Source organism: Nannobrachium achirus (assembly GCF_963921795.1).
Source record: "Nannobrachium achirus genome assembly, chromosome: 9".
NCBI classification, from domain to species: Eukaryota; Metazoa; Chordata; class Actinopteri; order Myctophiformes; family Myctophidae; genus Nannobrachium; species Nannobrachium achirus.
In genome coordinates this window covers 22,424,887-22,441,416 of record NC_137818.1, presented here as the reverse complement: position 1 = coordinate 22,441,416, position 16,530 = coordinate 22,424,887, and the positions used below count along the sequence as shown (strand labels likewise).

General features: G+C 43.9%; 1 protein-coding gene across 1 annotated transcript in view; it reads right to left on the bottom strand.

Annotated features, from left to right (window-relative positions):
- Nucleotides 1-544: 544 nt before the first annotated feature.
- Nucleotides 545-16,530, bottom strand: part of LOC308290712 (laminin subunit alpha-5-like) — a gene marked incomplete at its 5' end in the record, with an annotated part of 97,642 nt that continues 81,656 nt past the window's right edge. Inside the window, 34 exon segments of the mRNA XM_080732622.1 lie at nt 545-701; nt 1,209-1,334; nt 1,529-1,622; nt 2,152-2,282; nt 2,639-2,798; nt 3,231-3,368; nt 3,798-3,987; nt 4,409-4,563; nt 4,832-4,967; nt 5,363-5,524; nt 6,146-6,276; nt 6,605-6,757; nt 6,878-7,010; nt 7,196-7,341; nt 7,490-7,624; nt 8,067-8,229; nt 8,409-8,542; nt 9,594-9,744; nt 9,898-9,923; nt 9,926-10,039; nt 10,224-10,403; nt 10,601-10,743; nt 11,263-11,445; nt 11,990-12,103; nt 12,405-12,507; nt 12,616-12,757; nt 14,010-14,164; nt 14,328-14,444; nt 14,575-14,771; nt 14,972-15,145; nt 15,249-15,360; nt 15,603-15,713; nt 15,841-15,992; nt 16,262-16,402. Coding sequence (XP_080588748.1) covers nt 553-701; nt 1,209-1,334; nt 1,529-1,622; nt 2,152-2,282; nt 2,639-2,798; nt 3,231-3,368; nt 3,798-3,987; nt 4,409-4,563; nt 4,832-4,967; nt 5,363-5,524; nt 6,146-6,276; nt 6,605-6,757; nt 6,878-7,010; nt 7,196-7,341; nt 7,490-7,624; nt 8,067-8,229; nt 8,409-8,542; nt 9,594-9,744; nt 9,898-9,923; nt 9,926-10,039; nt 10,224-10,403; nt 10,601-10,743; nt 11,263-11,445; nt 11,990-12,103; nt 12,405-12,507; nt 12,616-12,757; nt 14,010-14,164; nt 14,328-14,444; nt 14,575-14,771; nt 14,972-15,145; nt 15,249-15,360; nt 15,603-15,713; nt 15,841-15,992; nt 16,262-16,402 — 4,751 coding nt within the window. The 3' untranslated portion in view covers nt 545-552.

Below are 16,530 nucleotides of genomic sequence, written 5' to 3'. Positions count from 1 at the left end.
TTTACTCATTATCATTAGTAGGGTAGATCACAGGTTTTCAAAGTGCCAGGGGCCACTTGGAAAGGAGAGCAAAAATAAAGAGCAAAAATAAATCTACAAGCTCAAAATGTGTCATGATGTGATGAATTATGAGCTTGTAGATCAGCTATTGTCTCTGTATAAAGCCATTTTGCATTGAGGGCAGCAGCCAGAAGCTCTCCTTGGCATGTTGAAGTTTGTGAACCCCTGGGGTAGAGGACACTTTGAATAATGAGTGTATTTTGATGGGTACCTGTGAGTCTTAAGTGTGGCACTGTTGCACAGCACGTGTGACTTTTTCTTTGTGTCAAATATCTATACGAGTGTTTAAATGGCAGTATCAGTGCATATTTGTGTGTGTGTGTGTGTGTGTGTGTGTGTGTGTGTGTGTGTGTGTGTGTGTGTGTGTGTGTGTGTGTGTGTGTGTGTGTGTGTGACAGCATGTTTTCTATGTGTATGTCTGTGTATGCATCAGCACGTATGCATCAGTGTCTACTTGTGTGGACAGTCCTGTTTGTGCTGCTGAATGATATTTTACATGCTGGGACAGCCTTGTGTCCCTACAGCACCGTGGACAGTCAGTGGTTTGTACAGCATGGCAGGTCTCTGGTTGAGAGAAGCTTTGCGGACACAGCCGTGGAATGATGGCAGGCCAACGGGCAGATCAGGAACAACTACGTCATCTAGTGGGATCACAGAGAAACAGCACATTAGAGACGGGTTCAGATTGATTGTGTGAGTGCGTTCTGTTATAGTGAATACAATCAACGTACTGTGCTTTGCTTAATACAATTTACTGTGAAGTTGAGGGATGTACATGTTGTGCGCACACACTACATACTATACTGTATAACATTGCTTACTAGTATGTTTCTACAATTACTTATTCATCCTACCATAAATCTCTGTCTGTCTGTCTGTCTGTCTGTCTGTCTGTCTGTGTGTGTGTGTGTGTGTGTGTGTGTGTGTGTGTGTGTGTGTGTGTGTGTGTGTGTGTGTGTGTGTGTGTGTGTGTGTGTGTGTGTGTGTGTCTCTGTTGTTCACATATCTCTAAAACTTTCCAACGGACACACTTCAAACTTGTGCGTGTGTGTCGCCAACAACCTGAGGGAGTGCCGTGCCCGGCATTGAGTCTGTCGGATAGGCAATTGTCCAGAATAGCGTGTCTGTGTGTATGTGTGTGTACTCACCAGGTACTCCACCCAGGTAGACAGTCTCTTTGGCCTTGGCTCCAGCAGAGCGACTCTGTTTGGGGCCAACGCTGTGTTCACTGGCTGCGTCGACATGGAGCTGAAGAATGTTGCCCTTTTTCACCACTACACGCAAGGAACAAAGACACACATTCACATTTTGGTGAAGTTGTAAATGGAGCGTGAGAAGTTACAACTGAAAACATGATACATCACTACCACACGATTACTACATTTGAATTTGATTAATTGTCTACTGATCGATCAATAGTTTTCAGACAGTACATGTAGTGCTATGATGTCAGTGCAGCCTAACTCACCAGTAACAGTGTGCCAGCGTCCATTACACAGAGAATCCTCAGGAGTGAAGGAGGTGGAGAACTCACCACTACCACTGTTCACTGACACCGTTACCTACACACACACACACACACACACACACACACACACACACACACACACACACACACACACACACACACACACACACACACACACACACACACACACACACAGTTTCTTCAGGTTAAGTTAAGCAGATTCAAATGATTAATTCTCATTTCTTTCTTTAAAAACAACTGTAGAACACAATCTTCAAAGAAAATGGTCATCTGTAGAGCCAGCATGAATTCTACCCTGATATCAAGACAATTCATTCTTCTGTCATCATTGAGTCATAAAAACCCAGGGTACAAAAGTCCAGGCTACTGGTCCAGGGGACCCAAATGTATTTGGTCCCCATCTGGAATCAATGCGGGTAAATTTACTATAATCAAATTATTGTCTTAGGAATGCGACAAAAACTCAAAAATATTATTGAACTCAAGTCTCCATGACATGCGTAATCAATAGAAAAAAACATCATTTTGGGGGTGAAGTACTCCTTTAAAGGTCATATGTCACCATGGCTGTCTCAAGGATGGGTTGTAAAGGTTGATCCTACCTGTCCCTGGTTGAGCACTAAAGTGAGGTGTTGGTCAGATGATGTCCCAGCATGCAACAGGAGCCCAGAGTCAGAGATGGGCCGAATCTCTAAATGGATGTCGATATCCCGGCCGAGAACCAAGGACTCATCTGGAAAGAGGAAGGGATTGGGATAGAGAACACTTTGTTTAACTCGTCGTACAATGGTGTCACTTGCCAAGAATAGCAAATCTACACAATGTGTCATTAGCTCGCTAATATGCACAGCATACGGCAAGAAATACATACAGTTTACAGTTTACAGTTTAGGCATTTAGCAGACATATTAATGTTATATTAACAATCCACTTGGGGGTTGACGGCCAACCACTGGGCCCCAGCCCATAGTTTTATATTTTTTTGATATGTTTGTTATAGTTAACACCCAGAACATAAGAGAAAAAAGCTATGGTACAAAGATGTGTATAAGATAGAAGGAAAGCTATAGTCAACATTGATGTGCATACCGATAGCCATGTGTCCCCCCTGACTGGAGAAGTACGCTCCTGGTTGCAGAGGGTGCTGGAAGCACGGCACTGCCCCCTGGCTGTGGGAAGGGCTTCCTGCAGGGGCTTCATTCAGTTCCAGGTCTCTGACACAACCGATGAACCCACCAGACCCTGGGCTCTACAGGTACAACACAAAGGAAAATATTTGAATCCAGTACTCAAGATTCTGGGCCTGTGCAAGTGGGATATGTGCTTATAAGCCTGTGTGTAGTGTATACAATACAGTATATTCTGTGGTGAGTTACAATTCTAGATTTACTTCAACACAGTACAATCCAGTGTTCATTCATCCATTTGTAACTCATAGAGTATGCAATTTGCTTTCATTTGTACACTCTGAGAGTTAAATCGTATATATATATATATATATATATATATATATATATATATATATATATATATATATATATATATATATATATACTGTGTTGTGTGCTACTTTGGAGCAGTCAAATTATTTTTAAATCACACAAAAACGATGCTTGCCAAAAGTAACCCCTTTCAAGATAGGTGAAATATAATACATTTACTAATAATTATGAAGTATTACCATGAGTGTGTGTGGCAGTCCTCCCACATACAGTGGTCCAGAGAGACGCATCTTGTCTCCTCCCGGTGCCCTCTTGGACTGGCTGTTGATCCCATCCACTATTAGACTGACCTTCTCTCCCTCACGCTTCACAAACACCTGAAGGAGAGACAGACCATCAATAAGTAGTTAGACACACACACACGCCCCAGATGTATTCAGAGATCTAGCTATTTTAGTCAGAATCAGGCAGGAATCATTACTTAATAGCATCAGAGACAAGGGCACAACACGCTGCAAATGCTGTGTTCAGCTTGATGCAATGCAGAGGAGATGGTTCAATGGATTGTAGACTGCAGTTGACCAAAGCTCAAGCACATACACCCTGGCGTACCTATTCTATATACGCTGCAACATAATGCACTGAGATCTTGTATTGGGTTTTTATATGGCGGTTAACTTGCTCATTTAGTTTCAAGTTCTCTGGATAAAAGCAATGAAGTGAAAACATCTTGGCTGATTGCTTCAAACTGGGCCAATAGACAAAGCACCATGTCACCCTGACCACATGACCCTGGCCTTGCTCACCGTGTGCCACTGGTCGTCGTTGTACTTCCTGCGGCTCTTCAGGCTGACCTTCCTCTTCCCTCCGTCCACCTGTAGCAGCAGGTGTCCGTCTGCGACGGTCAGCGACATCGTGGCTCCGTTCCCGGGCTGGCCAACGTGCAACACCAGACCAGCAGAGGAGTTGATCCTCAAAGACATGGAGATATGAGGACTAGAGAGAGAGAGAGAGAGAGAGAGAGAGAGAGAGATAGTCTTTATACACACGCTCACCCTTCTCTGCTCAGTGTTTGCCACTTGTGGGCTTGTCCATCCAACCCTCCATGTAGGAGAGGCTTGTATGCTTCCTAGTTCCTAGGTCATGATTTTCAGTTCAAACAAAAAATGTATTAAAGCTAATCTTAACTAATATAATGACTTGATATTTGCTATATTCATTCATTCATTGTATGTTCTCAAAGGCAGACTTAGTAATTTATCTGCATTAATAAGCGAGTTGTGAGCTTCCATGGAACACCCCAAGTGTCATTCTGACTTTTCCCATGCAAACCATTTGTGCTCAGGGGACCCGTTAATTGATTTCTTAGGGCTCTCTGTTGACCGTGTGTGGATGTCTCTACGTCACTGGTACTCACATGGTGCTGAAAACACTGGGCAGTGTGTCATATCTCTGGTAAGTGTTTGTAGAGCCACTGAAGTGTGCGGCTCCACTCTCCTGTGCAGACAGCTCCCCCTGACACGACGCCCTGGTATTACGACTACGGGAACCTGATGGCTTTTTGTGCTTCCCCTGTAAGGATGGAGGGAGGGAGAGAGAGAGAGAGAGAGAGAGAGAGAGAGAGAGACACAGAGAGAGGGAGATGGAGATGGACATGTATGAGATGCTGTGGGTATTTTAGGTTCTTGTGGAGATAAATAGCAGGTGTGTGTATGTGTGTGTGTGTGTGTGTGTGTGTGTGTGTGTGTGTGTGTGTGTGTGTGTGTGTGTGTGTGTGTGTGTGTGTGTGTGTGTGTGATTTTCATCTGTAAAGATAGTGGTGTTATGTCGTCTAACATACCTTGTTATTCTTGCTCTGTTTGGGGGCTGAGGCCTGTATTTGCTGAGGTTTCTTGGCAGCGGGACAGTCCAGAGGAACGTTGACGTTCGTCTTGAATTTCAGCAGGTTCCACACTTCTTGAGGAACGTCTGTATCTCTGGACAACCAATGTACAAAGAGGTGTAAGAAATAGATAGTATGTCGTCGTTGTCGGGTGGAAACCATGTATGTCCAAAACCTTCCTTTTTTTGTTTATTATTTTAAAAACGATTTAAAATTGTGAAAATAGCCGATCTACAAGCACACAACACCTCGCACTGCGAGTCGTGTGCTTGTAGATCGGCTATTTTCACTACTTTTGTGTGACACATTTGTACGATGAAGTAGGGCTTTAATCTACAAAAAAAAAAAAACATTTGAAACTTGGAGATACAAGGTTTCTGCCCGACAGTGAGGATATTTATGTTTCTACCTATCAATTCATGTATAAATCCATCCTTCAATCTATCTATCTCTCCCTCTCTCCCTGTCCATCCTTCTGTCCAGCGTTACCTCTTCATGAAGAGGTTGCTGATGCAGCCAGTGAGGTTGCCGGTGACGCCGTCGGGAGTTCCACCCAGGAAGACCCCTCCCACCGGCAGGGTGGGCCCAGCGCGTGCCGTCCTGCCTCCGTCCTTGGCCTTCTCCAGCGTGTCATCCACATACAGACGTATGCTGCGGGGACGGGCAACACACGATGAGGAACGCACAGACACAATAACAATATCAACATTATAACACCAGTAAGATGCCTCAAGGCGACAAGAGCGAGGTCGCGCCATGTCTTGGCCATCTGGCCAGTGATGTACAGTATATCGGACCAGTTACCCATATATGGAGACCCCTGGTACCCATATATGGAGATCCATGTACTGTATATGGAGATATGCTGTGAGAGCCCAAACATGCTTACTCCAAGTTATTCGTTATGTGAAAGTACTATGAGTCTATGTACATACAATCCCTTTTATACCCATACATGGAGATCCCTGTCTGTAGAACCAGCCACACAGATATGGGCTGTCTTGGCCATCTGTACTGGACATATATGGATTCTGTTAGTGTGGTATGTGGTCGATTTGGCCTCCATATATGGACATTCCCATATGAAGTCCTGTTAGATATGGGCCTAATATTGATGACATCAGGATTGGAACTCCATATATGGGCATAAAAGGGATTCTGTTAGTGTGGTTCCCCTGACATCACAGTGATGTTTTTGTGTACAGTAATAGTACAGTGTAATGCTGCAGCGTTGCATAATAATACAATACAATACGGCAGTGTTATCCTCACCCATTGCTGTTGCTGTAGAGAGCTACATAATGACTGTTGTCATCGTTGTAGGAGTTTTGTGTTCTGATTTCACTGTTCCCTGCTCGCACCACAACATGGCCGTCATCCAGGAACACGTTGCACAGTCCATCCTGAGGGATAGAACGCAAGAGTATGAATAATGAACAAACATTTTAAAAGTGAACAAAATAATGAATGATAAACTATGAGGGAAAGGACAGAAAAGAAACAGAAAGGGCTCCAGTATCCCTCCTCTCCCTCCTACCATTTTTTAAGATTTGACTTACTAAAATAAATAAATAATATTAATCATAACAAATTTAGGGGAAGAAAAAATCTCTATTTCAGCAGAAGTTCCATAAAAAAAGGAAAAAAATAAGAAGTGATAATAGCAGGCAAAGACACTATTTTCACTATTGAATAGTCTAAAACGTTTGAAGAAGCCCTGCTCTGTCTCACCGATGCCTGGTGGTAGAACATCAGTCCAGCCTTCTGGTCGGTTCTGAATCCAAAGCCAGTGTAGAAGCTGTCCCTGAGGCTGGGGATTGGGTTGGACGAGTCTGCAGCCAGTTCCAGATAGCTCTGACCTGAGAAATGAGCCTCACGAGCCACCTGACATGCACAAACACACCAAAGATGTTTACACTTTCAGAAGTTAAATGAACATTCCATATTTTACTGTATAGGAATGTTAGTGCGTGCGTGCGTGCGCGTGTGTGTGCGCGCATGTACCAGTAGGTCACTGGGACATTTAAAGCTGATTCCGGAGGTCTTCTTCGTCTTGAGGTCAATGTGATTCTTTGAAGCCATGACGTTCCTGAAACAGCCCTTCACAGAACCCTGCTTGGTGAACATGGACTTCAAACTGGAGAGAGAGAGAGAGAGAGAGAGAGAGAGAGAGAGAGAGAGAGAGAGAGAGAGAGAGAGAGAGAGAGAGAGAGAGAGAGAGAGAGAGTTAATATTAGTAGGTGTGCACTGTGCATGCGTGGATGTGCGTGCGTCTGTGCGTGCGTGCGTGCGTGCGTGTGCGTGCGCGTGTCCACCACATACTTGCTGGGCATCTTGTCCTCAGGTACTCCACCCAGGAAGTATGTTCCAGTGAACAGAGGGATATCCACAGGCATATCTGTCAAGAACAGATTGTTCTTGTTGGCCCGGACCACCAACTTTTTGGGTCGCACAATGATTATCTCCAACTGAAACCCACAAACACAACATCATGTTGACAGGATCCTTCTACAGTATCTTCGCAAATTTGGTGCAACACTGTCATACAATAAAATACTATATATATATACCGGTATATACAGTATACATTCATCATATCTCAGCTGATTGACTCACAGTCTTGGATTCTCCATCACTGATCCGGAGGTGAGATGATATAGGGTCTTTAGGCGCTAAGTCCACCAGACTGCCTGTCAAGTCATAGAAGACCTTCATTTTGCCCCGGATAACAGCCACACACAGGAACTGGTTCTGAAGGGGAGCGAGATAAAACACATCCATGAAGACTTTATAGACAATTAATCAAAATAATACATTGAATACATTGAATAACCTCATTGAATAACCTCATGAATGAATGAGAGATTACATTAGGAAATGGGAAAATCATGAATGAATGAGAAAAATCAATGCATAAGTTAATTGCAAATCAATAAGCAAGGATCAGATTAAATGAATGAATCAATAGTTAACTACATAACTGAATGAGCAGCTTACTAAATGAAACAACAACAAATGAGTTATGAGAGGGGGTCTAGAGCACTGTTTACCAAACAGTGGGTCAGGACCCATTTGTGGGTCACGGCTTGAGTAAAAATCACATTTTCTTTTCCCATATTTAAAAAAATATATATATTTCAAAAGATTTATTTTAATACATATATTTTTTAAACCCTCGCATGTTGTTTATTACCTGATTCACCAGGAGGATCAGCACTCCGTCTTGAGAAAGTAGTCTGACGTCCTGGTCGAAGCGAGAGATCTTGCCTTCGTCCTTGATGTCCACTTCAGCGTAACCACTGCCGTCGAAATATGCGCCGTCATCCACCCATGGCTGTGGGGAGACAGGCTTCCCTCTGTTGATGACACACGCACACGCGTCATCACAGCGTTTACTTCCATAATAATAGATATTTTACATGTTTTACAAAGATTTAATTTCTTTGCTAAATAGTTACTATATCGCCACCAGCCTTGTGACTATATCACCACCAGCCTTGTGACCCGGAGAGACCAGAAGACATCCTCCACTGACCTGATACATGGCTTGTCCTGGGTGGTGTTGAGCTGGAAGATCTTCTCAAAGTTGTACAGACTCAGCACGTCCTCATTCAGAGACTGCAGTTCAATGCAACCCTTGAAGTTGTCCAGCGCTAGCTTTGGAGGAGGCTGTACAGGAGGAACGCATGTTATTACCATATCTTACTACTAGGGATGGAGCTTGTTCATTTTGATTGAAAATGAGCACCTTATCGATCCTGCTTATTGAGCCGGGCTTTTATTGAGCCCACAATTGAGCGTTTTCTATTTTGTGGAAAGACTTGAGACGACAAATTCTAAACAGAACTGGTATATTTTTTTATTGGCCAGCTGTTGTGACTGTGAGTTTGTGGTTGACCACCATCTATGAAGATTACAATTGACAAAAGTAAAGAAATATCATTAAATATCATTAAAACAAACTTTCATTATTAATTCACATGCAATAAGTGTTAAATGGCTTCTTTATATTATGATGAATAGTATTGTAATTATGTATTGATCGCCTCTTGTCTTGATTGTTTAAACATGACGTCATGGGCCGCTATGCTCGATAAAAGGCTTGATAAGTCCAAAGCTTATTGATACCGGGTACTCAATACATTTGTTTTCGAGTTTGTAACAGGCTCAGGTTTTGAGCTCCATCCCTACTTATTACAGCATGTTACTACATGTTTGATGGGTGAACTTCATGGCGGGTTAACTACACAGCCATAAAAGGGAAATTCCACACAAAAACGGAATTTACACTGTCAGTACGTAGCCTGAGGAACCAATGGTTCCCGAGCCATGTCGCCCATAAGTCAGAAGCCTGTTTCTGTAGCATGAGGCAGCTTGATGTACAAGTACACCCCATTGATTTGAGGCTAGTCACCAAGCAGGGAGGCATTGGGTACCATTGATATGACTCAGCAGGGGTTCGAGCCCCAACCTCCCAGTCTCAGAGCAGACACTCTAACCACAAGGCCACTGAGCTGGTGCTACGCCAACGCCGGTGGCACTGTGTAAATCCATAGAATTCATCATTTCTTTTGGAGTTGTTCCATTGATATTGGACTGATTATGTGGGCCCACAGAATTTGTGTTTGAGATATTATATATGAGTTTTAACTCCAAAATAGTTATATGTGACCGCAGGGCTTTACACGCATCTTACGCACAAAGAGACCTCTCTACTTACCTTGAAGGTGTCAGGGTATCCTCCTACATAGAATACAGTGTCATCAGTTGACAGGTTGAGCAGACCCTTGTCTCCTCCAGCCTCCACTTTGGCCTTGGTAACTCTCTGTCCATCGTTGGAGGACATAGACATCTGTCCGTACTGCAGGATCCTACACACACACAGACACAAACACAAACACATACACTCAGCCCAGCCGTTTCATCTATCTTTGCGTGTGTGTGTGTGTGTGTGTGTGTGTGTGTGTGTGTGTGTGTGTGTGTGTGTGTGTGTGTGTGTGTGTGTGTATGTCTGACTGACTGACCTCTCGAGCGTCACGCTGTTGAACACCCATCCTTGGACATGACATCTTCCGGCATCACAACATCAGCTGTGTCTCCTCCAATGTTAAAAAACCAACGCAACCTCTTGCCCTCCAATGACAAACCCAGGAACTCCTTGCTGGACTACAAATACCAGAAAAACATAGTTGTGAATGAACTACAAATCCTAGAAACCCACCAATGTGAAGCATGTAGACTTAACCAAACTTAAATTAAAATGTATTTTTATTTGTATTAAATCACGGTCAATACAATTTAAACAAATGCCAAATATATTAGAGATGAAATGTAAGCAGTTGATGCTTACGTCTTTGTTCCCCAGGTAGAAGACGAACTGTCTGGTGATGTTGTCCTGCCGCCTGGCCCGCGGGGCGTCGGGTAGAGTGATGTAGAACTTGAGGGAGGTGTAGGCAGCCAGGTCAGCCAGGTTACCGGGCGTACGCACCTGGACGCCTGCCGTTCCGTTAAATTTCACCGGCACGCTCACCTGAGGAAGAGGAGGAGGAGAAGGGAGAGATGATGATGAGTCTACTGTCTTGGGTCTTTATTCAGTGTGTACAGTATGTGTGGCACATCTGGACATTATTAAACTGAATTAAGTCTAAAGTAGTCTCAATGTCTGTGTGCATGTGCATGTGAGGTAGGTAAAGGTATGTGCATGCGTGCGTGTGGGTGTACGTGTACCTTGCTGGCAGCCTTGCGCGCCTTCTCTATGAGCTGTCTGATGCGGTTGATGTTCTCAGAGATGTTGGGCATCTGGGCAGAGTGGTTCTGGAGTTTATCCAACTTCTTAATCAACATTGGGATCTTATCACCCAACTCACTCACTGAGAGAGAGAGATAGATAGATTGATTGAGTGAGCGAGAGTGAGAGGGACAGAGAGGGATGGAGAGAGACAGAGTAAGAGACTCATACTTGCACACATACAGTATACTATCTGTATGTATTATATCTTTGTGATTATTTGATCTGTTTCTATCTTCTATCTCTATCCTCTCCCTTCTCAAAACGACAAGATGAGCATGCACAACAAAAATGATTTCACTATCCTCTTTACACCTGTGATGTGATAATAAAGGTGATTCTACACACACACACACACACACACACACACACACACACACACACACACACACACACACACACACACACACACACACACACACACACACACACACACACACACACACACACACACACACACACACACACACACACACACACACACACACTCTCTCTCTCTCTCTCTCTCTCTCTCTCTCTCTCTCTCTCTCTCTCTCTCTCTCTCTCTCTCTCTCTCTCTCTCTCTCTCTCTCTCTCTCTCTCTCTCTCTCTCTCTCTGTACCAGTCTTGTTGGCTTCCATCAGAGCCTTGTTGATGTCATCATTGGTGGTGTTTGCGTCTCCGTAGCTCTTCTGCCATTGGTCCAGCTGTTTCTGGATTGGACCCAGTTCCTCGTTGACTTGGGTGGCCGTGTCGTTCGCCTGCTTCGCCGCACGCTTGGCCTGATCGATCTCCTTGCTTACATCTGTTATGAAAACAACGACTACAGTCAACGCAACTTTTGACCTTCTGTATGTGTCTGTGCGTGAAAAAGACAGTTAGAGGGCTTTAAAGTTGGTCGTTCTAAATGGTCGTAGGCACTAGGCAATCTGCAAGCTCACAATGCATTTCATCACAACACGTTGCTGGCTTATAGATCGGATATTTCCAGTGAACGACGCCAGCAGGCAACACTGGCAGGCGAAGATAGTTTAACCCATTAAGACCTGAGGCCGATTCCACAACTGCCTTCTGAATCAGTAGTTCTCAAACATTTTAATAATTAAAAATTATTCAACACTTTCAAGATTTTTCAAAAGTAACAAAAATAGCAGATCTACAAGCACGCAGAGTGGCACGAAGTGACACGCTGCATGCTTGTAGATCTGCTATTTTTAAAAAGCCAACGCTGAAATCTAAAATGATCACGGTTAAATTAAGCCTTAGCATGAGAGTCCGAATGCAACTTGACTGACTGTGTGTACAGTATCTCTGCACGTGTGTGTGTATGCGTGTGCGTGTGTGTGCACCTGTGCTGAAGGTGAGGTTGTTCTTCACGTCGTCCAGGTCACTCATCAGTTGGTTCTTTTTGTCCTCAGCCTCGTGCAGACGCCTCTCTGCCTCCTCCACCTGAGGCTTCAGGTCTGAAACACGTCAAGAAAGACATTCAACTTCCTGGAAGCTCAGCTCGCAAATCAAGTTGCAATTTCAAGAACTGCACACATCAGGTTAGTGTCCCACATCTCTCCCCTCCTACACAGAACATACTGCATGAGTGAGTGTGAGTGAGTGAGTGAGTGAGTGAGTGAGTGAGTGAGGACACAGCCGAAGGTTTTAGTTGGATATCGTTGCTGTTGGGTGAAAACTTTGTTTGTCCAAAACTGTTACTTTTCAGGATTCAAATCCAAAAGCAGCAAAAATAGCAGATCTACAATAGTTGTTTACCTGTGTTGAGATCGTCCAGCAGTTTCTGAGCCTCCTCGGCCAGTTCCACACTGTGGTTTCTCAGTGATTCAGCCAGCGCACCAAGAGTCTGATTCTTCACATTCTGTACAGACACACACATCATGCGTCATGATATGGTCGCAGAAATTCACCTAAATTACGAGTTATATTCAAAAAATATATTCACGGTGCCTGTTCTCAAAGACAGTACCTCCAGTGCGTCCATAGCAGCCTTGTTGGCGGTCTTGGCTGCGTTCTCAGCCTCTTGCACACTGTTGATGATGTTTGTATACGCCCTGGAAGCGTTCACCGCTCGACCGATGAAACCGTCCTTCTTGTTGCCATCGGTCAGACTGTACATAGAAGACCAAGGACATAAAGTATGACCGAATCAAATACAATGAAATTATGACATATACATATAACATGCTAAATGGATATTGATTTTTAAATCAGTGCTTTTCAACCTGTGGGCCGGGGCACACTGGTGGGCCGTGACGATATTGAAAGTGGCTATGTTGGTTTTTTTTTTGTTATCAATTATTTTTATTTTCCATAACATAAAATTAGAGACATACATATGAATAGAACAAGAAAAAGTAAAACATTAATTAAAAGAAAAATGCAATTAACAGACAAACAACACAAACAATAGCAAAACAAGAAAAGGAAAAGAAAACCCACCCACCCCCTTTCCCCGGACCAACACGGAATGTACAATAGTGCATGCCTGTGCTAGGCTGTTACCACTATATAGTGATTTCTTGAATCATAGCCTTAAGCTTATCTGCAATGTCCGACCACATATTAATGTTTTCTTCTTTTGCTCCGTGTAACCTTGCTATCGACTGCTCTAAATATACTATATCTAGAAAGGTTAAGGCCCACTGGCGAAACGTTAACGTATGAGGAGGTTTCCACCGCGTAGCTACCATCTTCTTCGCCGCCGTTAATCCAGCAAAGAAGATGCGCTTGCGTATATTGTTTAGTTGCAACTGTGAGACGTCATTTAATAAAAATAAAGAAGGAGAAGATATGATATTAATACTAAAAATAGTTGAAAGTTTTGAGGCAACCATATTCCAGAATGACGACACATTTGGGCATTCCCAAACCATGTGAAGGAAGGTACCAATACTATTTGAGGCGCAGAGAGTGCAGTTGGGATTATTCAAAATCCTCATAGCACATAGTCTGCGGGGAGTTAAATAAGTCCGATGAACAAAATTTAAATGAATTTGTTGATGGTCTGGATTTCTAGAAGATAGCCTAATGTTAGAGAAAGTGGCTATGTTGGTTATCTGCAATCTACCAAGTTGCAGATTCTGAACAGTTATTTTAAAATTAAAATGTATTTGTTTCTCTGCCACAAAAAGGTTAAATAATAACAACAAAATAAACAATTATCAGTATTGGCTATCAGCTAAATCGTTAGTCTAAACATCGGCATCGGCAGATATTTTCTATATCGGCGCATCCCAACAAATTACTAAAGCCCAATTTATACTTTACTTTAGTTGCGTGCCGGTGTCAAGCACCAAATATAGCCCACACATGATGCGTAGCCAATAACTCAGGCACAACTAGTAAACTCCAGTATTTTACCTAGTCAGGTTATTAGCCAGTGAATCCAGAAGCGCTGCGTGTGCCTCTGCTTCCTCTACCAGTGGAATCTTAGACACAGTTGGAGCAAAGGTCTGAACCTTCTGCGCCAAAGGCATCCTGGCCCCGTCTAACTGCGCTGCTAACCTCTCGTAGTCCTGGAGTCATGGAGAGAGGGGGGAGAGGTGGGAGGGGGGTAGTGAAAAATGCAAGGTTTAACATGCTACTTAATGTGATTTCCAATGAGCACAGATAGGCCATTTTCAATTAATTTAGTACTTTAATGAAAAGTAATGAAACATGAATTGATAGATAGCTGACCTCTTTAGAGTCCTGCAGCATGGTTAGCATTTCATTGACTTGTGCCACATCATCCTCAGTCATCTGTAACAGACTCTCTACCTCCTTCTGCTGGGAATCCAACTCCTCTACCTTCCTCTGAGAGACAATGAAGAAAGTATTAAAGCAAATAATATGAATACAATTAGTATGAGAGGTGATCATGCTAGACCAATTTGAGTTGACCATCATTGGTGTCTGGATGCGTTCGGGAGGCGTCACATCTCACCTGGCTGTCCTCCAGAGCCTTCTCGTTCATGTTGTTGACCTCGTCCGCTCTGGCTGTGTTGTTGACGGCTTCGTTGAGGGCGTCTCTGAGGTCCATGAGTTCAGAGTCGAAGCGGGTCAGTCTGTCCCTGATGGTCTGACCCTGGTCAGTGTTGTCCGTCTGGCGGTTTACCAGCTCTTTGTTCACACGCGCCAGCACTGACAGAGAGGGATGGAGGAGGAGGAGAGATAAAGCAGGAGGGAAAGGGGAGAAGATGGGAGATGTTAATACAGAGGTGTTAATACAGAGGTGTTAATACAGTTTGTTTCATTGTCATAAGTGTGAAATAGATCGTCTGCTTTCGACGCTCGACACCGGCAACAAACAAAGTATAAATCACCCTTAAGTGTGTACTCACGTTTCTCTGCCTCTGTCTTCTCGCGGTCGGCCATTTTCTTCTGGCCCACACAGCTCCTGTACCTCATCTCTCTCAACATGGCTTCCACCTCCCTCAGCTTCTTCTCCTTCTCCTCTTCATCCTGCCCCGCATCCGTGTCATTCGCCCCCGACCGGTTGGCTGCCAAGAGGATGTCTGGGGAAGCGGGAACAGTTCAAACATAGATCAATCAATCAATTGACAGGCCAATTATATGGATGACGTTAAAGTGTTGAGTCGGGCGTCTTCTTCCTCCTACCATTTATGTCCATGGTCATGTTCTTCACAAAGTCCAGCAGGTCTTGTGCCCTCTGTTGTGTGTTGACGGCATTATCCTCCACGTTGTGGGAGCGGTCGTGGGTCGCTTCAACCTGGAGACACAACCATACAACTCTTAAGGGAGGATCTCAGAACACTCTTTTGAGTAGGAACCTTTGTGATAAACCTTCTATGAACACAGACAGCAATGTTTTGTTTTTGTGTATATCGCTTTTCAGTTCACCCAGGATATACTTCATTTCTGAAGAGTGTGCGTGCGTGTGTGTGTGTGTGTGTGTGTGTGTGTGTGTGTGTGTGTGTGTGTGTGTGTGTGTGTGTGTATGTGTGTCCATACCTTGCTCTCCAGTTCTTTAATATCATCATCAATGTTTGTGACCTCTGCCTCCAACATGTCTGCCCTGTTCCTGCTGTCATCCAGAGAGCTGTTGTAGTTCTCAATGGCACCCTAAGAATTAAGGGAATATCAGGTCATTAATACATCCGTGTGTATATGTGTGTGTGTGTGTGTGTGCGTGCGTGCGTGTGTGCGTGCGTGTGGGTGGGTGTGTGTGTGTCTGTGTGTGTGTGCTTACAGCGATGTGCACCATAGACTTGTTAAGGCTGTGTAGCTGAGCCCAGGCGATGGAGCTAGCGTTGAGGTTCTTCAGTTGATTGGCCACTGAGCGGAAGTTAGCGTTCATCTTATCCAGGTCCTCCAGCAGGACGATGACACAGCTGTCACAGGCTGAGGGACACAGACACAGAAATAAACACACAAACCATCTCAGGCACATACAATTGGGTGATTACTTGGCTGGCATATAAACATGTAACCACTTTAAACCAATGAAGAATGATCTCTCATTTTAGCTAAATGTTTTCTTATTATGTTTTACAGGTGGGGCTTAAGGGATAGGTGGCTTTATTGCCTGTTTTCTTATTCAAGTTCCAGTCCGCTCACCCAGAATGTGCAGATAGATGTGTATGCATGTGCATTGACCATGTGTTGCTTACGTTCACAGTGCATGTCATGTCCATGCTCCACAGGAACACTGTACTTGTGTGAGCAGGTGCGACAATCTTTTCCTGTCAGTCCATCCGCACAGCGACACTCTCCTGACCTGGGGTCACAGCGGCCGCCCATACAGTCACATTCTGGAGGAACAGGAAGTAGACCAGTATTTACCATTGGTTCCATTTGTACACTCTCATTGTTAAATAAATAGAAAATGTTATAGTGTAGATTGGGGTCCCATAGAAATATAAACATATCAAATGGGGGT